The 22,041-nt window shown below is 43.4% G+C and overlaps 1 protein-coding gene and 1 non-coding gene across 8 annotated transcripts in view; one reads left to right on the forward strand and one right to left on the reverse strand.

Moving 5' to 3' along the window:
- The window catches only part of PCYT1A (phosphate cytidylyltransferase 1A, choline), a 95,567-nt gene that overhangs the window by 64,381 nt on the left and 9,145 nt on the right, over window positions 1–22,041 (reverse strand). The window contains exons 3-5 of one of the 7 annotated variants that reach the window (XM_066241749.1): window positions 18,850–18,919; window positions 10,331–10,394; window positions 6,491–6,625 (exon numbers count right to left, since the gene is read on the reverse strand). In XM_066241749.1, coding sequence (XP_066097846.1) covers window positions 6,578–6,625; window positions 10,331–10,394; window positions 18,850–18,919 — 182 coding nt within the window. In that variant the 3' untranslated portion in view covers window positions 6,491–6,577. Of the gene's footprint in view, window positions 1–2,627; window positions 2,800–3,089; window positions 3,244–6,490; window positions 6,626–10,330; window positions 10,395–18,849; window positions 18,920–22,041 lie in introns of those variants that run through there. The other 6 variants (XM_066241740.1, XM_066241744.1, XM_066241746.1 and 3 more) reach the window with 6 other exon arrangements.
- On the forward strand, window positions 18,967–19,042 carry TRNAA-UGC (transfer RNA alanine (anticodon UGC)). The gene has a single exon. It is a non-coding gene; the product is annotated as a tRNA-Ala (tRNA).

Here is a 22,041-nt window from a genome sequence, read left to right on the forward strand (position 1 = left end):
AGCATTTATAGCATGGAGAAGTTACTCAACTACCCAGGAGAATCATGTCTAACCAAGAGGTTCGACAGCTCCACAGGGGACTCATGAATGGGGGTGGGGTTAGGTAATTTACAAACTCCATGAAGATTGTATACAGAATTTGGGGAATATGCACATATTTCAGATTATTAAAAAAGATGCTGTTAACCAGAAAAACTACTACCTCCACCATAGTTCAAAATCAAAAACCAAAAGAAAGCAATAATTCTTCCAACAGTCACAGAGGAAGTCAACATCATCAGATAAAGTAACCTGGGACTTCTGAATCTGAGGCTCTATCTGACTAGTTCATTCTCCTTAAGGGATCAAATATCCAAAGAGAAGGTCTCCAAGAAAAATAAAACCACCTGTTTATGGAAGGAGAAACCATAGGCTGAAGAAGAAATAAAGTTATTTCTTTATTGATCAGGCCATTATACTAGTTTTCAAAGGGAATTTGCAAAGCTGGGTAGGTCAAAAAGAATCCTTTCATTCAGGAAACACAAAAGACTCCAGAGGCAGCGTTGCAGTCACCAAGCCTAAATGTCTTCTCGTCTATGGTCAGTCACTTGAAGTATATATTCTGTTCTAGAAAGAAGTTCTTCAGTAATTCCTTTAGTTCTGTAGAATGTAGGCTAAGTAAACAGCTAATGTTCTAAAAAAAGGTTTAACTAGTCTTTTTTTTTTCTTCAAGATAAACAAAGCTATCCCTCACCATCCCCAATTCATTCCCATTCAAAATCTTTCTGAACTCTCTTCTCCTATCACAAAATGTATATATGTACAGTATAAGAGGTGGGGATGACTACTAAGTTATCAGATAAATACAGTGTCTGGTAAGTTAAAATTACCCCAAGCTTCTTCTATTAGAAAATTTTTTAATTGAGTGGTACAATCAGTAGCACCTTCTACAAAGGGTAAGAGGAGGAGGTACTGTAACTCACTTGAGTTCATTTCACCTTCGTCACTAACAGCCCTCATGAAAGGAAATCAGTAGGAAATAAAACCAGCAGCTAAAACATCATTTAAATAATCCACAGCATAGTATCATTCCCAGTATGCCAGTCTTGGCCTCCAGTGCACACATCACTGAGCTGAAGAGCTAAATACATTAAAATCTCCCCCATGTGGCATTTTAGTCATCATTGCTGACGTTCCCAGAGTCATCCTTTCTTATCCATGATGGTCATCATTATTTTACCACTGATAACTGCACTAAATTCCATTCACAACTAATATCTTTTTACTAGCAGTTCTCTGTACTTGCAGAATCACTAAATACAAAGATTGAAAAAGACCCTGAAGGGTTTATTTCCCCCCTACTCCTATTTTATTCTTGGCAGAACGTTATGGTGTGTGTGTGTGTGTGTGTGTGTGTGTGTGTGTGTGTGTGTTTTGACAGAGACAGAGAGAATCAGAGAGAGGGACAGACAGAGGGAGAGAGATAAGAAGCATCAGTTCTTCATTTTGACACCTTAGTTGTTCACTGATGGCTTTCTCCTATGTGCCTTGACCGGGGGACTATAGCAGAGTGAGTGACCCCTTGCTCAGGCCAGCGACCTTGGGCTTCAAGTCAGCGACCTTTGGGGCTCAAGCCAGCGACCATAGGGTTGGGGTCATGTTTATGATCCCACGCTCAAGCCAGAGACCCCGCCACATTCAAGCAGCTGAGCCCCTGCTCAAGTCAGATGAGCCAGCAATCAAGCAGGTGACCTAGGGGTTTCAAATCTGGGTCCTCAGCATCCCAGTCCAACGCTCTATCCACTGCGCCACCGCCTGGTCTGGGGAATGTTATCTGTCTTTATTTGCTATTCCCTTCCTAAGCCTTGTTCCTACCTCCCCCCAAAGCTTCCCCTCCCTCAATGTCTATTCCTAGCCATTACTTTTTTTTTTCAATTATAAACTCCTGTATCCTCTGCCTCTACTAATATCACTGTCCCTATTTCACTAAATAGGTTCTGGTTCTCCCAACTGAAGTCCTCGGTTTCAATTCTCGGTCATTACTACTCACCTCCATAATGTTTGGGAAGCCTTCTGCAGTTAAGTCTATCTTATGAGAGCCTGTGCCTCAGGACAGAGTCAGTCTCCCCAACTGCATCTTTGTACTTACAAACAACCATAGAATCATGGTATTTCCAAACTGAAAGAAACTCAGAAATAATCTGGCTCAGTGTTTTCAAACTTCTTGACTACGTTTTACTTCACATATTTTAAAATATATAAAATCCATTTTATGTCACAATCTCATACAACTATGTAAAACAATTATTTCATGAAATAATTGTCAAATAATAATAGTAAGCTATGTGAACACACTGAAATTTTCTATTCTCTCTCTCTCTCTTTTTTTAAATTTGGGTGCCATCCACCAAATGGATTTCACAACCCAATAACAGGATGAAACCCGTAGTTTAGGAAACATTAATCTAGCCCACACTTCCTAGTCACTGAGGAAGAAGCTGCAGTCAGGTGAAGTAAGTTTCCCAGCCACAAGAGGTCTGTCCATAAAGCTAAACGCAGATCCGTATGGTAAGCCCAAACCCGTGTTCTCAAGACCTCCGCCCGGCCACAGCCACTCACACCCGGAGCCCAAACACAACCCCACATACAGTAAGTACCATCTTCAGTCACTGATCCCACGCTCTCCTCCAAGTCAGCCCCTCAGCTTCCTGCTCCTTTTCTCCAGAGCCGCTGCTTCATGTTCCCTTAGGTCAAAGTGTCCTCACAGCCACTAGTCATCGATCGGTCTCCTCCGAATCATTGGCCCTTCGTCACAGTCCCCACGCAGTCACTGTCCCATACTTCTCTGTCACAGTTCCCTAGCAACCTCTGCCTCGGGCTCTCCGAGGTAAGAGTCCCTTTGCATTCACCGCTCCCCGGTCGCAAACCCCCTGGAGGCAGCTACAGGTCGATCCCAGTCGCCTGGCTGTCATTGCCCCTGGGTCACAGCAGCCTCGCAGTCCTGCCTCACACTTCCCTCGCTGTCACTGACCCACTCTTCTTTCGGTCTCTTCGTGGTCTCATCCCCATACTTTCTCCTCTCAAACAGGGCCGCAAGGATATGCACACACCGAGTCCCCACCTGCAGCTCACGACCGCTGTCCCGTCGGATTTCTCCCGGGCGCGGCGACACGAGCAAGGGAAGTTGAGGAGGCTGTAGGGAGACGCCCGGGAAAGGCAGCTGACCTAACAGCCGGCCGGAAATCCCGCCTACTGCCCGCCCTCTTGTCAATCCGACCACGACTGCGCCCTGAAACGCCGACCCTTGTCACAGTAGTTCCGCCTCCACAGAAGCCCCGAGGACGGAGCGACTGAGCAGCAAACACCGTACAGAGGATTTGACTGAGGGGCAGTCTCCCTACAGAACTGGAGTAGGTATCACGCACGCTCCCGGCAATCCGTCAAGAAGCTCCGAGCTCCGTTGCTCTCAGGCGGACCTGCCCTAATTCTTCCCACTCTGTCCCCAGTGCCTGGTGCAATGTACTAGACGCTCTACCAGGGCATTCACAATGTAGATGGCCATTACGCCTTCCGCCAAAGGCCCATCCAGTCTGTGATTGCTTCACCACACCTCCAACTTTCCCTACTGGGTGATGTAAAGAGAATTTAGGTCCGCCTACCAAGTCCTATAAAAACTTGTAACTGGCTCCAAACCCTCTTGCCTGAATAGTATATAATATGATGAATATAATGAATCCTGTTATTTCTGACCCAGGTTGGCGCACCAAACCATGATTCCTAGGAATCAACTGTGGGTTAGTTGGGCGGGAATGTGTCTGTGGACAGTAACCTCCTGGGGAGATCTGATCATAAATTCCTAACTGAGCAGGTTATGGTAGGTAGTCAGCCCCAAGCCTAACTTTTTAAGGAAAAGGCTTATCTTTTCCTTAGCAAGTCCTGTCCATTATTTCTGTGCATCTAGGTTAACACACCTCTGAAATGCTTCCTTTCAGAACCCTCCTTCCAAAAGGTGACCACCTTCAAGAGTTTTTAAACTATCCTGTAATCTATCTCCAATTTGCTTTCTACCACCTTCATGCAATCTTTGTTATGTTCCCTCTAAAATTGCAAATGCATAAAAGACACTGCAAACTGTTATTCCGAGGAGCATTTGAGATCTTGCTCCCCAATATATGCAATCAATTTAGCTCAAATAAACTCATAAAAATTTTCTATTGGTTTGGACAGTTCTTGAATCAATAAGCAGATTTGGGAGAGACCACTGGAAGGAAATCACACTGCAGGGTGGCAGGTGAAAAGAAACATTTCCTTTGCAGGAATGAACCTTTGGAGAAATCCTTTGATTCTGTAGATACTACCATAAGGTAGATGTAAAACAACTTTTTTTTTTTTTTTGTATTTTTCTGAAGCTGGAAACGGGGATAGACAGACAGACTCCCGCATGCGCCCGACCGGGATCCACCCGGCACGCCCACCAGGGGGCGACGCTCTGCCCACCAGGGGGCGATGCTCTGTCGAGACCAGAGCCACTCTAGCGCCTGGGGCAGAGGCCAAGGAGCCATCCCCAACGCCCGGGCCATCTTTGCTCCAATGGAGCCTCGCTGCGGGAGGGGAAGAGAGAGACAGAGAGGAAGGAGAGGGTGGGGGTGGAGAAGCAGATGGGCGCCTCTCCTGTGTGCCCTGGCCGGGAATCGAACCCGGGGCTTTTGCACGCCAGGCCGACGCTCTACCTCTGAGCCAACCGGCCAGGGCCTAAAACAACTTTTTAATATATTGTCTTATTTTTATTTTTGTCTACATGCTTGAAAATGACTATGCATAAAGAGGAGGGTGAGTAATCTTATGCATCTGCTGAGGAGCCTCCAGGGAGAAAAAGGATTTAAATTGGGAACCTTTCCCTTCTGAGTTTCAAACTGTCATTTGAACAGGGCTCTGTTAAACAATAGTTTAACTCCCACAGTTCTTCCCCCCACCCCCAGGAAAGGTTTTATTTAGCCAAAAATGCTAGTCAAAAAAAAAAGACCAGTCTTGAGCATGAAGTCCAAACCACCAGCAGCATACATTTCTGTCATCCTGAGTTTGCAATCATTTTTATTCATCAATTGGCGGGGCGTGGAGAAAGATGTAAGCTGTCTGAAAGACTATCCATTAGCTATAGGCAAGGGGGTGGGGGAAGGTGAAGTGGCACCAGCTCTCGGATAAGTGCAGAGCCCACAAGGAAGTGTCCACTCCTTTGAATTGGTGGACAACAATGCAGAAAGTTCATAAACAAACAAAAAGTGGAGGCTCCTGGGGTTGGAAGGCACCTGGCTATTCTCTTGAATATCTACCTGGAAATTAATCCAGAGTTCCAACAGACATATGAATATGAGCAGTCTTTTGTTAGCTGCTCCTTAGGTATTAACAGGTTAACTGTTCTCTCTTACTCTCCGGATGCTCTAATTTAATTTATATAGAACACCTCAGAATTTTCTCCTGGTCAGCTCGTAGACTAAAGTGCTCCAAATAAAGACAGCTAGCTGAAGAAAACACTAGGGACTCGAACGAGAAAATCACCATAAAGGTAGTAGGAGCTGGGATAGTAATCAACATAATTTTAGAGAATCTTAAGAGAAGGCTAATTTCATACACAGCTTGGACATTGTTAGACCCTGTCAGAAACTCTGACACTGAAAAAACCCTCAAGAAAACAGATGCATGTTTAACCTAATAAGCTGTGTAAGGTTTAGGGTGGAAAGAACTGAGCAGAAACAGTAAGTGGAAGATAAGGAAACAGTTCAAAATGTAGGGGGGGGAAAACTATATGCACAAATAAATTCATCTCAGTTTTATAATAGTAAAAAAATTTAAAAATAATCAGTCCCTTGGCCATGGTCGGTGGCTCAGTGGATAGAGCATCAGCCCAGTGTGTGGATGTCCCGGGTTCGATCCCTGGTCAGGGCACACAAGACAAGTAACCATCTGCTTCTCTCCTCATCCCCTCTCCTCCTTCTCTCCCTCTTTCCCTCCCACAGCCAGTGGCTCGACTGGTTCAAGTGTCAACCTCAGGTACTGAGGATAGCTTGGTTGATTCAAGCATCAGCCCCAGACGGGTGCCAGGTGGATCCAGTCGAGGTGCATGAGGAAGTCTGTCTCTCTATCTCCCCTCCTCTCACTAAAAAAAAAATAATAATAATCAATTCCTCAATAAGGACATGGCAAAAATAAACAATGGTATAACCTAATGGAATAAATGCAACTATTAATTACACATCAAAATCATAATGCAAATGACATAAAAACTGTACATGTTATGAAAAGTGAAAAGTCACCTACAAAATTATATGGTTTTTTAAAACCCTGAAAATTAAAAAAAATGTAAAAAATATACCAAAATATTTAGAGCTGTTTATGTAGACCAATTGAATTATGGATTTTCCCCTACATTTTCTCTACTTTCCAAATGTAGTTAGAACATTGAACAAAATTAAAACATTAACTGTAAGTCCTAAAACTCAACAGACTCAGTTGCCAAACTGCCAAGTTATCTTTATTTTTTCAAGATACTTAACAATATAAAAAAAGTTCATATTTCTTCATGGTCATATCTTTCAAAGATTCAATAGTAGAAGCAGCCGAATGCTGCAACAACACAGAATAAGCTGTCCTACAAAACAAAACAAAACAGAAAATACACATAAATGCAGAATGTTAGAATGAGTCAAGAGTTAGATTTTCTGAATGTAGAAATAAAATACAAACTAATGACCTTTATGTACTACATATTCATAAAATAAGCATTCCCCTTTTTCCTCATTTATCGAAGAAATAATATATGAAATGCTTTGAGTTTCTTGGAATAAATGTATTACCCAACCCAAAGAACTGCATTACAGTATCATACATAATAAAAATAACAGCACCCTGTCATGAAATCTGGATAAGGGTAAATGGTCTCTGGGGGTTTGCTCTTAATTTATAAAATTCATCTGTCCATCTTTTAGCTCAGAATCTCAAAATTCTCTCCAGACTCCAGTTGAACTTTTTAAAACACATTTTAGGCACTTCTTACAGGAACTCTACCTGCCTGCCTCGTCAACTCCTGCCCTGCCAAGCTCACCTCCAGCCTGGCCGTGATGAGAGAAATCTGAACTCAAGTACCTGACTACTAACCAAAAGCGAACTTCTTTGGTTAGCCCAATTCCCTGGCTCCTTGGATGAAATAAGTGGGAGCTGTATTCTAGAACAGGGCTATCTGAGGTAAGGAACCTGGTTTTGTTTTTTTGTTCTAATTTCCAATCCCTCATACACTGATATTTTTGTAAAATGCAATGAAACTAATAACTATAAAAAAAATGAAAAAACACAAATACAGCCTACACACTTTATTATTAGATTTAATGGAAATAAAATTACTCTGCCAAATTCCTACAAGAGTTTCTAAACCCTTATACTCCATTTATATACTTACCATGTTCAGGACCTATATAACAAACAATTCATGGCAAGGGTCTGTAGACCTCACTTTGATTGGCACTGTTCTACAGTGTCACCCAGAGTTCTCCGGCAGGAATGAGCCAGGTTATCCACAGCAATCATCAGCTGAAAAGCATTTGCCTTTCTCTCCCCTCTCCCGCTTCCTTGTCCTCTGCTGGGGCTCCCAGAGATCCTCTCCCAAATAATAAAGTACTCAGGCTCTGAAAATGACACCTAAACACTCAACCAGCTAGACTAGAGATACAGTACACTAACTCAGCAACCTAAACCAGTCTCTCAAAAGTGGTTTTTAGATACCTCACCCACCAACCCTGGGTTATCAAACCCGATCTTGGATAATTTAATAATTGAACACTGCCCTGGCAGGTTGGCTCAGTGATAGAGCATTGGCCTGGTGTGTGGAAGTCCTGGGTTCAATTTCTGGTCAGGACACACGAGAAGTGACCATCTGCTTCTCCACCCCTCCCCTTCCCCGTTCTCTCTCTATCTCTCTCTCTCTCTCTCTCTCTCTCCCTTTCCCACAGCCATGGCTCCAATGGTTCCAGCAAGTTGGCCTGGGTGCTGAGGATGGCTCCATGACCTTGCCTCAGGCACTAAAATAACTAGCTTGCTGAACAACGGAGCAACATCCCAGATGAGCAGAGCATCGCCCCATAAAGGGCTTTCCGGGTGGATCCCGGTCAGGATGCATGCCAAAGTTGGTCTCTCTGCCTCCCACTTAATTTTTTTTAATTGTTAACTAAAGTTTTATACTATGTATTTGTTCATTTGAGTATTGTCTGGCCCCCACTGTTTATAACCTCTCTACAGACAATAACCATGCCTGTGTTACTCATCATTTTATTCCTAGCACCTCCACTACAGAGATTGACACATAATAGAAACTCAAAATGGCCTGTTTTATGAATGAATTGCATTGTATAAGGACTCAAGGAAATATAAATTTTAAATTAAAAACAACAAGAAAACACAGGAAAAATGATCACCTTAATTTGTTCCTTCCCCCACAGAGCTGATGAAAATTTACATAATACTTCCCATTGTTCAGCCTTTTATCTCTAGGGTAGTTGAGCATAATATAAAACTTTGGTAGGACCATAAAATTTTAAAGCTAAATGGTATCTTAAGATTTACTACATAAGCAGCTTCCAAATCTGGCAGTAAGCATAAGCATTTGGAGAACACTTTCAAAAAATCAGAATCACTGATCCAATCCTAGCTTATTTGATTAGAATCTACTTGAGTAGGGCCCTGGCACCTGCCTTTTTTTTTTTTCTTTATTTTATTTTATTTTATTTTTTACAGAGACAGAGAATGAGTCAGAGAGAGGGATAGACAGGGACAGACAGACAGGAACGGAGAGAGATGAGAAGCATCAATCATTAGTTTTTCACTGTGCGTTGCAACACCTTAGTTATTCATTGATTGCTTTCTCATATGTGCCTTGACCGTGGGCCTTCAGCAGACTGAGTAGAGTAACCCCTTGCTGGAGCCAGCGACCTTGGGTTCACGCTGGTGGGCTTTTTTCTCAAACCAGATGAGCCTGCGCTCAAGCTGGCGACCTCGGGGTCTCGAACCTGGGTCTTCCGCATCCCAGTCCAACGCTCTATCCACTGCACCACCCCCTGGTCAGGCGGCACCTGCCTTTTAAACAGGTTCCTCAAATAATTTTTTGGCAGCCACAATGTCTTTGGGAAAATCTAGTACAGTTTCCTAATGTTACTGATACAATCAGACAAAAGTCCAATGATTCAGGCCCTTGTTAGTTGGCTCAGTGGATAGAGTGTTGGCCCAGCATGCAGACATCCCAGGTTTGATCCCCAGTCAGGGCACACATAAGAAGCGCCCATCTGCTTCCCCCTCCTTCTTCCCCTTCTCCACCTCTTTTCCTCCCACAGCCAGTGGCTTGATTGGTTCCAGCATCAGCCCAGGACACTGAGGAGAGCTCAGCTGATTTGAGCAATGGCCCCAGACACGGGTTGCCGGGTGGATCCTGGTCAGGGTGCATGCAAGAGTCTATCTCCCCTCTCACTGAAGAAAGAAAGTCCAATGACTTACCTAAAGTCAGTCAATAGAAAGTTACAGAGCTGGAAATGGAACCTCTCCTATTCACTCAATCCAGTTTCTCTTCTACACTACTATACTCAATTCTGACTCTACTGACTCACAACCTGGGGGCATCTGGATAGAGGGAGCAAGTATAAAGCGTATCATTAAAATTTATAAAACATTCATGCCAATACTTCCCAAGGTTTAAATAAAACCTTACTTTAATTCCTCTTTATATTTTCCTAGTTTAGAGAAATAGCTTTAAAATAATTAATTTGGTTACTGAAAGAAAAATTACCTTTGTTCATGGGATCCTTGCCACCTAAATTTTTTTGCAGCTTAGCAAAGTGCCATGTATCTATTAGCACTAAACAATATGCTATTCCCAAATTTAAACTTATAAAGAGTTATGTCATCTGTACACATAGGAGTCTCCTTGCCTATAAGCAGCACACTAGGTTTCTGCTTTAGTAACAAAAAAGAACAGTTACTAAAACAGTAAAGTCATCTCATCTAGAAGGAGTCTAAGACAAATGTTTAAAACTAAAGTGTCCTCACATCTCAGTAAATACTAAGTAATTTTATTATTTATTCATTTTTTTAGAGAGGAGAGAGAGAGAGGAGAGAGAGAAGGGCGGGGGGAGCTAGAAGCATCAACTCCCATATGTGCCTTGACCAGGCAAGCCCAGGGTTTCAAACCGGCGACCTCAGCATTTCCAGGTCGACGCTTTTATCCACTGCGCCACCACAGGTCAGGCCCTAAGTAATTTTATTAGAATACCCCCATGGCCTCTGAAAGGAAGAAAAGGTTTCCATATAGACTTACATTCATGAAAACATCATGAGTGTAGTTGTCAGTGTCAGCATCCCACAAACAGCGAGCAGCCATGCTAAAAAGTCAGAGAAGGGAGAATTGTCAACAATATAACAAGGACCTGAACTACACATTATCTGCCAACAGCAAAAGTTTTCCTTGGAACATTCTTTTAGATCAGTACATCCAAACCTTATCACAGGCTCACACACAGAAAGGCATATTTGTAAAGCAGAGTATACTGGGTGAACTAGAAGAGACTAGAGTCATAGATAAGGCTGCTTGCAGTCAGAGATAACCAGCCCAGTACTCTGTGTGGGAAGCTCTGTTATACAGATTATTTCAGCTATTTGTGTATATGACTTTTAAAGGAAATAGCACCTAAGAATTATGACTACAATGGATTTAATTCCTTCACAATAATATGAGAAGGTAAGCCCTGACCTGTGGTGGTGCAGTGGATAAAGTGTCGACCTGGAATGCTGAGGTCGCCAGTTCGAAACCCTGGGCTTGCCTGGTCAAGGCACATATGGGAGTTGATGCTTCCTGCTCCTCCCCTCTTCTCTCTCTCTCTCTCTCTCTCTCTCTCTCCAATAAAAATGAATAAATACCGGTTGGCTCAGTGGTAGAGTGTCAGCCTGGCGTGCAGGAGTCCCGGGTTTGATTCCCAGCCAGGGCACACAGGAGAGGCACCCATCTGCTTCTCCACCCCTCCCCCTCTCCTTCCTCTCTGTCTCTCTTTTCCCCTCCCGCAGCCAAGGCTCCACTGGAGCAAAGTTGGCCCGGGCACTGAGGATGGCTCTGTGGCCTCTGCCTCAGGCGCTAGAGTGGCTCTGGATGCAACAGAGCAACGGCCCAGATGGGCAGAGCATCGCCCCCTGGTGGGCATGCCGGGTGGATCCTGGTCGGGCGCATGCGGGAGTCTGTCTGACTGCTTCCCCATTTCCAACTTCAGAAAAATGAAAAATTAAAAAAAAAAAAATTAAAAAAAAGAATAAATAAAATCTAAAAAAAAAAGAAAGAAAAGAAACCGCCTCCTTGCCACATCATCTAACCACCATTTAAAATAATAATAATAATAATAATAATAATATGAGAAGGTAAATCTGTAAAGGATTCAACAGATTGTTTACTCCTACCTAGAAAAGAAAGGGGCAAACTATGAACTAGAGCGTAACCAGGCGGTGGCACAGTGGATAGAGCATCGAACTGGGATGCAGAGGACCCAGGTTCGAGACCCTGAGGTCGCCAGCTTGAGCGCAGGCTCATCTGGTTTGAGAAAAAAGCCCACCAGCTTGAACCCAAGGTTGCTGGCTCCAGCAAGGGGCTACTCTGTCTGCTGAAGGCCCACGGTCAAGGCATATATGAGAAAGCAATCAATGAACAACTAAGGTGTTGCAACGCGCAATGAAAAACTAATGATTGATGCTTCTCATCTCTTTCCGTTCCTGTCTGTCTGTCCCTGTCTATCCCTCTCTCTGATTCACTCTCTGTCTCTGTTTAAAAAAAAACACCAAAAAACAAAAACTATGAACTAGAATTCAATCTTCTAACTAATTCTAAATCCAGTATTATCTCTACAGGATGCTATGCTACCTTCACAGTCTCAATTTGGCCATTCTCTCTAGTTTTTGAGTAAGAAAAATATCAGTTGAAATAAAAACCAATTAAAAATGCAAACAATTAAAATTCCCAGTAGTATTAGACTAGTAAATGAAATTAGGATATATTTCTTGGCAATGAAATTCTATGCAGCCATTATAGATTTTTAAAAATTATTTTTTATTTATTGGTTTTAGGGAGAGAGGAAGAAGGGAAGGGAGGGAGGGAGGAAGAGAAAGAGAAAACAGCAATTTGTTGTTACAATTATTTACACACTCATTGGTTGATTCTTGTGAGAGCCATGACCAGGTATTGTACCTGCAACCTTGGCGTATCGGCACTATGCTCTAACCAACTGAGCTACCAGCCAAGGCCCCATTAAAGATATTTTTATACAAAATAACTTTAAGAACATGAAAAGATGTTCACAATATAATATTAAGTTTAAAAAGTAATTACAAATATTTTACCTTTGTTATTAAATGTATATATATATATATATATATATATATATATATATATATGATTCATCAATAACATTTATTGAGTGCTTACTTTGTGCCAGCCTCTGGCCTAAGTGCTTTATATGTATTAACTCACTCAGTCCTATGAGGTAGGTACTATATTATACCCAATTAATAAACATGGACACTGAAGATCAGAAAAATTAAATAAAGGTCATTCAAATATAAGTGACAAAGCTTCACTTTGAACCTAGGCAATTTAGTTTCAAGTCTGTAACGAAAATATACATATACCATATTATATTGGTTCATTGTTTGAAAGCTTTTCTTGTTTAAGTTTTACATAGAAGTGCTCCCCCTAACCTGTTTCACACATTCTTTTTTTTTCTTCTTCTTCTTTTTTTTTTTTTTTTTTTTTCATTTTTCTGAAGCTGGAAACAGGGAGAGACAGTCAGACAGACTCCCGCATGGGCCCGACCGGGATCCACCCCGCACGCCCACCAGGGGCGACGCTCTGCCCACCAGGGGGCGATGCTCTGCCCATCCTGGGCGTCGCCATGTTGCGACCAGAGCCACTCTAGTGCCTGAGGCAGAGGCCACAGAGCCATCCCCAGCGCCCGGGCCATCTTTGCTCCAATGGAGCCTTGGCTGCGGGAGGGGAAGAGAGAGACAGAGAGGAAGGCGCGGCGGAGGGGTGGAGAAGCAAATGGGCGCTTCTCCTGTGTGCCCTGGCCGGGAATCGAACCCGGGTCCTCCGCACGCTAGGCTGACGCTCTACCGCTGAGCCAACCGGCCAGGGCTGTTTCACACATTCTTAAATCAAAATTTTAAATTTCCAAGTTGCAAAATATTTCCAAGTTGCAAAAGTAACAATATGAAATAAAAAGTCAATCTACTTAATTGATCAACAAGTATTTATTTAGAAAGAGCAAAATCTGGCTTTATCCTCAATTCTCAATTTAATTCGGTGAAAAGAATTAACACATCAAAAGAATAAGATAATGTACAGTTGTGCTAATTTATAGGTTATTGGGTTTAAAAGAGACTGTAACATTTGTTTAGTTCAAGCCCAAGTTGCATAGTAATTTAGAGAATTGAGAGGAGAAAAGCCAAAGAAGATTTCATAAAGAAAGTGGTACTTAAGCTGAGCAGCTCCAACTGAAGACATAAATATAAAAAGTTACTAACAACTATTTGTTATATATGAGCAAAGTGCTAGGTGCAAATAATACAAAGATGAATACAATACAATTGTTGCCTTCAAATTGTGGAATCCTTACATCATTTCCCAATAAAAGGAATCAGAACTACTTGGAAAAATGGCCAGATCCAGGTCTAGGGCTGGAAATGTACAAGATAAATCTGAACTTTCTGGGTCATATCAAAACCCTGAACTAGGCCCTGGCCGGTTGGCTCAGTGGTAGAGCGTCGGCCTGGCGTGCAGGAGTCCCGGGTTAGATTCCCGGCCAGGGCACATAGGAGAAGCGCCCATCTGCTTCTCCACCCCTCCGCCTCTCCTTCCTATCTGTCTCTCTCTTCCTCTCCCGCAGCCGAGGCTCCATTGGAGCAAAGATGGCCCGGGCACTGGGGATGGCTCCTTGGCCTCTGCCCCAGGCGCTGGGGTGGCTCTGGTCACAACAGAGCATCGCCCCCTGGTGGGCAGAGCGTCGCCCCCTGGTGGGCGTGCCAGGTGGATCCCGGTCAGGCGCATGCGGGAGTCTGTCTGACTGTCTCTCCTCGTTTCTGGCTTCAGAAAAATGCAAAAGAAAAGAGGGAAAAAAAAACACCCTGAACTAAAAAATACTATATTTGAAAATATATGCCAAAAGCACTTGGAAGAAATATCATGGAACAGTTTGTAGCACGTCAGTGCTCCCTCCCAGATCAATTAGAAAAACTGGATAAAAGAAACCAGAGCTACTGAAGCAAACAGGACCAGAGGGGAGCCAAAATTCCAGAGAGGTGAACCACACACAGGAGGTAAACTGATATTCTGCTGAGTAGTTTTCCCTGGGTCATTTGCCAGCTCTGGCCACATGGCTAGAGGCTGAGAATATGCGTTTTGTCCAGGTAGAGGACAAATCGCTGAGGAAAAAATAAACCAGCAGGACTCCTGTCAGTCTTGCAGATATAGGGAAATAAAATTGGAGACTTGAAGGACCAAGATCCCTATAAAAAAGGAGACAGCAGAACTGAGCCTTAACATTACATGGTAGGTCCCCATCAAGACGTGGTAAATTGTGAAACTATGTAAGCAGGAACCTAAAAACTAAGTGTTGTGGGCATAATAGACTCCCACCAAATATGTCTATATGTTAAACCCCCAGAACCTAGGAATATGTTATAGTACACGGCAAAAGAAGGTTTTATATATATGATTAAGTTAAGGATCTTGGGATGGGGAGATTATCCTGGATTACCCAGGTGGACTCAATGTAATTACAGGGTCCTTATAAAATCCTGATGGCGAACCTTTTTATAAAACCGCAGCACAGTTTGGTTGCTCTGCTACCGCCCACCATGAAAGCTGGAAAGCCCACTAGTGGGCGGGAGGGACCAGGTTGACCAGCACTACAAAAGTGGGCGATTTTTTTTTTTTTTTTTGTATTTTTTCTGAAGCTGGAAATGGGGAGAGACAGTCAGACAGACTCCCACATGCGCCCGACCGGGATCCACCCGGCATGCCCACCAGGGTCGATGCTCTGCCCACCAGGGGGCGATGCTCTGCCCCTCCGGGGCATCGCTCTGTGGAGACCAGAGCCACTCTAGCGCCTGGGGCAGTGGCCAAGGAGCCATCCCAGTGCCCATGCCATCTTTGCTCCAATGGAGCCTTGGCTGCAGGAGGGGAAGAGAGAGACAGAGAGGAAGGAGGGGGGGGTGGAGAAGCAAATGGGCACTTCTCCTATGTGCCCTGGCCGGGAATCGAACCCAGGTCTCCCGCACGCCAGGCCGACGCTCTACCACTGAGCCAACCGGCCAGGGCCAAAAGTGGGCGATTTTATAAAAAGGTTCGCCATCACAGTTATAAAAGAAGAAAGAAGGCAGGTGGGTCAGAGTCAGAGAGATATTTGAAGATGGTATGATGCTGGTTTTGAAGATGGAGGAAAGGTTTATTAGCTAAGAAATGCAGGCAGCCTCTAGAAGCTGGAATAGGCAAGGGAATGTATTCTCCACTAGAGCCTCCAGAAGGAATACAGCTCTGCCGACACTGTTATTTTAGTTCAATGAAACCCATTTGGATTTATGATCTCCAGAACTGTAAAATAGTATATTTGTACTGTTTTAAGCCACTTGCTTTGTAATTAGTTACAGCAGCAACAAAAAAATAATACATCAAGAAAAAGGCTCTGAGGCCCTGGCCAGTTGGCTCAGTGGTAGAGCACGCACCAGCCCAGCATGTGAATGTCCTGGGTTCAATTCCAGACAGGGCACACAAGAGAAGCGACTATCTGCTTCTCCTCCTCTCCCCTTCTCCTTCCTCTCTGTCTTCATATCTATCTCTCTCTCTCTCTCTCCCTCTCTCTCTCTCTCTCTTCCCCTCCTGCAGCCATGGCTCGATTGGTTCAAGAGAGTTGGCCCAAGGCACTAAGGATGGCTCTGTGGAGCCTCTGTCTCAAGCGCTAAAAATAGTTCAGTTGCTGAGCAATGGCCATAGCTGGGCAGAGTATTGCCCATAGGGGGCTTGCCAGGTGGATCTCAGTCTAAGGTGCATGTGGGAATGTCTCTCTGTCTCCCCTCCTCTAACTTAAAAAGAAAAAAAAAAGAAACAATTGGGGATCTTTGAATGCTTGCTGAATATTTTATAATATTAAGGACTAATAATATTTAGATATATTTTATTATGTTAAAAGGGTCCTTAAATTTCAGAGATATATACTGCTGTATTTACAGATGAAATGGTATAATGACTGGAATTTGCATCAGTAATCAGGTGGGGGCAGGTAGATGTATAAATGAAACAACATAGGAATGTGTTGATAACTTCTAAAACTAAGTATTAGATCCACAGGAGTTCCTTAGTCCCTACATTTTTGCCTTTGTTTGAAATTTTAGACAAGAAAAAATTTAAAAGGGGGTGGAAGAGGCCTTGTATGCCTTACTTTCGAGTTTGGCCTGATCACATTTAACCAAGTCAATTTAAAGGAGTTTATACTTGACAAGGTTCGAAATAAACTCTATACAGACTCCGTGGAAAGAGTGTAAGGTGTACTCTTGGGAGATTGGTCTGGTATGCAAAATGAATTGTAGAAGAGAGAGATTAGAGTCAAGAAGGGCTGATAAGGGGCTGCTAAATGATCCTGGCATCCAGATTACAGTGCATGGAATGGGAGAGAGCAGTGGCTAAATAAGACTCTAAGGTTTCATTTTGAGAGACAGTGAGAGAAACACCGATCTGCTGCTCCACCCATTCATGCATTCACTGGTTGAGTCTTGTGTGTGCCCTGACCAGGGATCAAACCCACAACCCTGGCACATCAGGACGACACTCTAACCAACTGAGCCACCCAGCCAGGACCAAGACTCTAAGGTTTTAAGTCTGAGTCAGCAGAATCTTGGTAATACTATGAGAGAAAAAGAAATTAAAGTAACAGGCTGATTTAAGGACAGGAAGGGAAAAGAACCTCTTAAAATGTTGAATCTGAGGTGACAGATTAGTAAAGTATTTCTTAAGTCTCTCCGTGGTGAGAAACTCTCCTGAAGCCTTTTGAACAATTAGTAGAGGACACCATGGTGAGAGTACTGTGCTAGGAGTCAGAGGCTGGATTCTGTTAGTGACCCTGACACCAGCCATATCAATACCTTTGATCAAAACATGCTGAATCTCATGAGTATCATAAAATAGGGGGACTAGACACTAGTAAATATCTGTAGTCTCTTGCAAATTAACATTCTATAATAAAAATTCTCAGTGATATTATCTACAAGGTATTTTTTAAATTCATTCAACAAATACTGTAGTACTTCCCTTTTTTTTTTTTTACAGAGATATAGAGAGTCAGAGAGAGGGATAGACAGGGACAGACAGACAGGAACAGAGAGAAGAGAAGCATCAATCATCAGTTTTTTGTTGCATATTGCAACATCTTAGTTGTTCATTGATTGCTTTCTCATATGTGCCTTGACCGTGGGCCTTCAGCAGACCGAGTAACCCCCTTGCTTGAGCAAGCGACCTTGGGTCCAAGCTGATGAGCTTTGCTCAAACCAGATGAGTCCACGCTCAAGCTGGCGACCTCGGGGTCTCGAACCTGGGTCTTCTGTATCCCAGTCCGACACTCTATCCACTGTGCCACCGCCTAGTCAGGCTCTGGTACTTTCTTACAAAATACTATAGTAGGTACTGTTTACAAACAGAAACGGGAGATTAACAGTTGGACATAGTAAACAACAAGAAATACAGATTTTGAACTCACCAATACAGAAAAGACAGTTTGAGGTCATAAGAATGAATGAACTCATTGAGAAAGCATATAGAAAAGTAGAAAAACAAGAATTGAGCCTTGGAAAAAAGCTCACAGGTGGAGATGTAGGGTATAAAAAGGAACAAGTGAAGGAAATAGAATTGTCACATAGGAAAACAGGAGAGAAACAAGTTAGCTAAGTGTCGTCAGGGCCAATAAAACCAGAGTGAATTTTAAGAAACAGAAGCCCAGAACAATACAAGAGCTAAGAAGAGCTTTTAGAATTGCTAATAAGGAGGTCTCAGACAATTTTAAAGAAATTAATTTTGGCCTGACCAGGCAGTGGCACAGTAGATAGAGCGTCAGCCTGGGACACTGAGGACCCAGGTTTAAAACCCTTAAGGTCACTCACTGGCTTCAGTATGGGCTCATCCGGCTAGAGAGCAGGCTCACCAGCTTGAGCATGGGGTCTCCAGATTGAGCATGGGTAGACATGACCTCATGGTCACTTGAGCCCAAAGGTCGTTGTCTTGAAGCCTAAGGTCACTGGTTTGAGCCCAAGGTTGCTGGCTTGAGCATGGGTCACTGGCTCGGCTGGAGCCCCCCGGTCAGTGCACATATGAGAAAGCAATCAATGAACAACTGAGGTGCCACAATTATGAGTTGATGCTTCTCATCTCTCTCCCTTCCTGTCTGTCCATGTCTGTTGCTCACTCTCTCTCTAAAAAAAGAATTAATTTTAGATAATCGTAGGACCAAAATTGGGCAACAAGGAATATAGGAGGAAACATATATTGTATATAATCCTATACTTTCTTTGGGAAAACATGCATACATAAACCCTAAAAAACTTATTAGCCCACAGATTCTATGAAAAGTGAATTACTTCATGGAGCTCACCCAGAATGTCAATCTCAGAATCTCTTGGGTTCACAGCTGCATTTTGTTTTACTGTCCTTTCCTCTCACTTTTGCAAAGATACAATCTTATTGAATCACCAAGAGGACGAATACCTAGTAAGAAACGTGTAAGAATAAAAACAAGAAGAAAAAAAACAACTACTCACAATACTCCTTCACCTCTTTGTTCTCCAATCACTACTTGCACCACCATTTTGTATCGGTCAAATCCCATTTCTAGAAGGAAAAAAATAAGAAAGTTATCTATAAGAAAATATATGGGGGCCCTGGCCGTTTGGCTTAGTGGTAGAGCGTCGGCCTTGCATGGAGGAGTCCCGGGTTCGATTCCCGGCCAGGGCACACAGGAGAAGCGCCCATCTGCTTCTCCACCCCTCCCCCTCTCCTTCCTCTCTGTCTCTCTCTTCCCCTCCCACAGCTGAGGCTCCATTGGAGCAAAGATGGCCCAGGTGCTGAGGATGGCTCTGTGGCCTCTGCCTTAGGCACTAGAATGGCCCTGGTTGCAACAGAGCAACGCCCCAGATGGGCAGAGCATCGCCCCCTGGTGGGCATGCCGGGTGGATCCTGGTCGGGCGCATGTGGGAGTCTGTCTGCCTCCCCGTTTCCAACTTCAGAAAAATACAAAAAAAAAAAAAAAAAGAAAATTATGGTAAAATTACCTAATGGAGACAAATTTTCCCGGAAAAGAACACAAGCATTCAGTCTACAAAATTTACTAAGTAAGATGAGAAGCCTGGGAGTCAGAAAGACCTGAGGACAAATCCTAACTGTAAAATTCTAACCTTAGACAAGCAAAATTCTGAAAATTCTCATTAACAACAAATCTGGAGAGAAGAAAGCTGAAAATTGAATGGGTATCTTTAACCTCCTCCTTTTCTGACCAGGGAATAAGTGGAAACAGTAACAACAAAATGTGAAATGGGCAAAGTTGAAACAGAGCCAACTCTCTTTGATGAAAGTTAATAGCTTCAGGAATATATAGTAAATTAGGCAAACAATCTGAACAGTACCTTACCCTTCTAATTCAGGATAGTTAACCAAATCTCAGAAGACAGAACCCAAGTTATTTTTTAAAACATTGACAGCTTAACTGAGCTTCCTCTTCTGTTCCCATTTCTCTTCCTCCTTTTCTCAAACCAAAAGTAAAATTGTGGCTAGAAAATTAAATATACAGCCCTTAAATCATAGTTCTGAGAGAAAGGTAAAATAGTCTTCAATACAGTGGGAGGAAAGTTTAAAAATATCACCTACAGCCTGACCAGGCGGTGGTGCAGTGGATAGAGCATCGGACTGGGATGTGGAGGATCCAGGTTCGAAACCCCAAGGTCACCAGCTTGAGCGTGGGCTCATCTGGTTTGAGCAAAGCTCACCAGCTTGAGCTCAAGGTCGCTGGCTTGCACAAGGGGTCTCTTGGTCTGCTGTAGTCCCCCAGTCAGGGAAAATATGAGGAAGCAAACAATGAACAACTAAGGTGCTGCAATGAAGAATTGATGCTTCTCATCTCTCTCTTTCCTGTCTGTCTGTCCCTATCTGTCCCTCTCTGTCTCTTCTGTCACACACACACACAAATATATATATATATATATCACACAAATATATATATATATCACCTACACTACATCAAAGCAAAATGAAAAGAAGCTGAATAGAAATATGCAAAGGTGCAACAGCAAAACACAATCCAAAATTTAGAAAAAAACAGAAAAGGAAAAAAAAGAAACATACTGTGAAAAAAAGAAAAAACTCAACCTAAGAGAAATATAAATCAAGAAACAAAGAGAAATTCTTCACAACTGATTCACAATGTAGAACAACATAAACTCTTAAATTCAATAAAATAAGAACTCAATCAGATTATAAAACAACAGAAAGAAGAAAAGGGAGATTGAAGCTCTAGGAAACAAACAGTACCCACACAATAGCAGTGCAGAACTTTAAAACAAACAACCTGCACAAACAACCTGCACAGTGGACAGAGCATCATCCTGGGATGCTCAGGACCCAGGTTCAAAACCCCAACGTTGCCGGCTTGAACGTGGGCTCATCTGGCTTGAGTGTAGGCTCACTAGTTTGAACGCAGGGTCGCTGGCTTGAGTGTGGGATCACAGATATGATCCCATAGTCACTGGCTTGAGTCCAAAGGTTACACAGCCTTGAGCAAGGGGTCACTGGCTCGGCTGGAGCTCACTGCCCAGCCCCATAAAGGCACATACAAGAAGCAATCAATGAACAACTGATTAAAGTAACACAGCCCTGGCCGGTTGGCTCAGTGGTAGAGTGTCGGCCAGGCGTGCAGGGGTCCCGGGTTCGATTCCCGGCCAGGGCACACAGAAGCGCCCATCTGCTTCTCCACCTCCCCCTCTCCTTCCTCTCTGTCTCTCTCTTCCCCTCCCACAGCGAGGCTCCATTGGAGCAAAGATGGCCCGGGCGCTGGGGATGGCTCCTTGGCCTCTGCCCCAGGCGCTAGAGTGGCTCTGGTCGCAACAGAGCAACGCCCCGGAGGGGCAGAGCATTGCCCCCTGGTGGGCAGAGCATCGCCCCTGGTGGGCGTGCCAGGTGGATCCCAGTCGGGCGCATGCGGGAGTCTGTCTGACTGTCTCTCCCCGTTTTCAGCTTTGGAAAAATACAAAAAAAAAAATAAAAGTAACACAGCTGAGTTGATGCTTCTCATCTCTCCCTTCTTTTCTCTCTTGAAAAAACATAATAATAATAAAATGACAGCAGACAAAATAAACATAAATGAAAACTCAATTACTGGTTTAAAATTATCACAAGTAACTGTCAAAGAAAAAGAAATTACAACAGAGAAAAACTGATAGCAAAGACAATGATGATTGATTTTTTTTTTCCCTTAAGTTAGGAGTGGGAAGACAAACAGATTCCCACATATGCCCTGACCGGGATCCACCCAGCAAGCCCCCTACAGGGTAATGCTCTGCCCATCTAAGGTCGCTGCTCAGTTGCTAGGCAACTGAGCTATTTTTAGCACCTGATGCAAGGCCATGGAGCCATCCTCAGCACCCTAGGCCAACTTGCTCCAACCAAGCCATGGTTGCAGAAGAGGAAGAGGAAGAGAGAGAGAGAGAGACAGAGAGACAGAGAGAAGGTAGAGGGGGAGGGATGGAGAAGCAGATGGTCATTTCTCCTGTGTACCTTGACTAGGAATCAAACTGGGATATCCACACGCCGGGCTGACGCTGTACCACTGAGCCAACTGGCCAAGGCCAAAGATGATTAAATATATATCAATATTTGCTGTCTTGAAAGAAGAGAATCTAACAAATAGAACAGGCAATATATTCAGAGATACAAGAAAATTTCCCTGATATGGAAAAAATAAA

This window comes from Saccopteryx bilineata, chromosome 8 (assembly GCF_036850765.1).
Source record: "Saccopteryx bilineata isolate mSacBil1 chromosome 8, mSacBil1_pri_phased_curated, whole genome shotgun sequence".
Taxonomy (NCBI): domain Eukaryota; kingdom Metazoa; phylum Chordata; class Mammalia; order Chiroptera; family Emballonuridae; genus Saccopteryx; species Saccopteryx bilineata.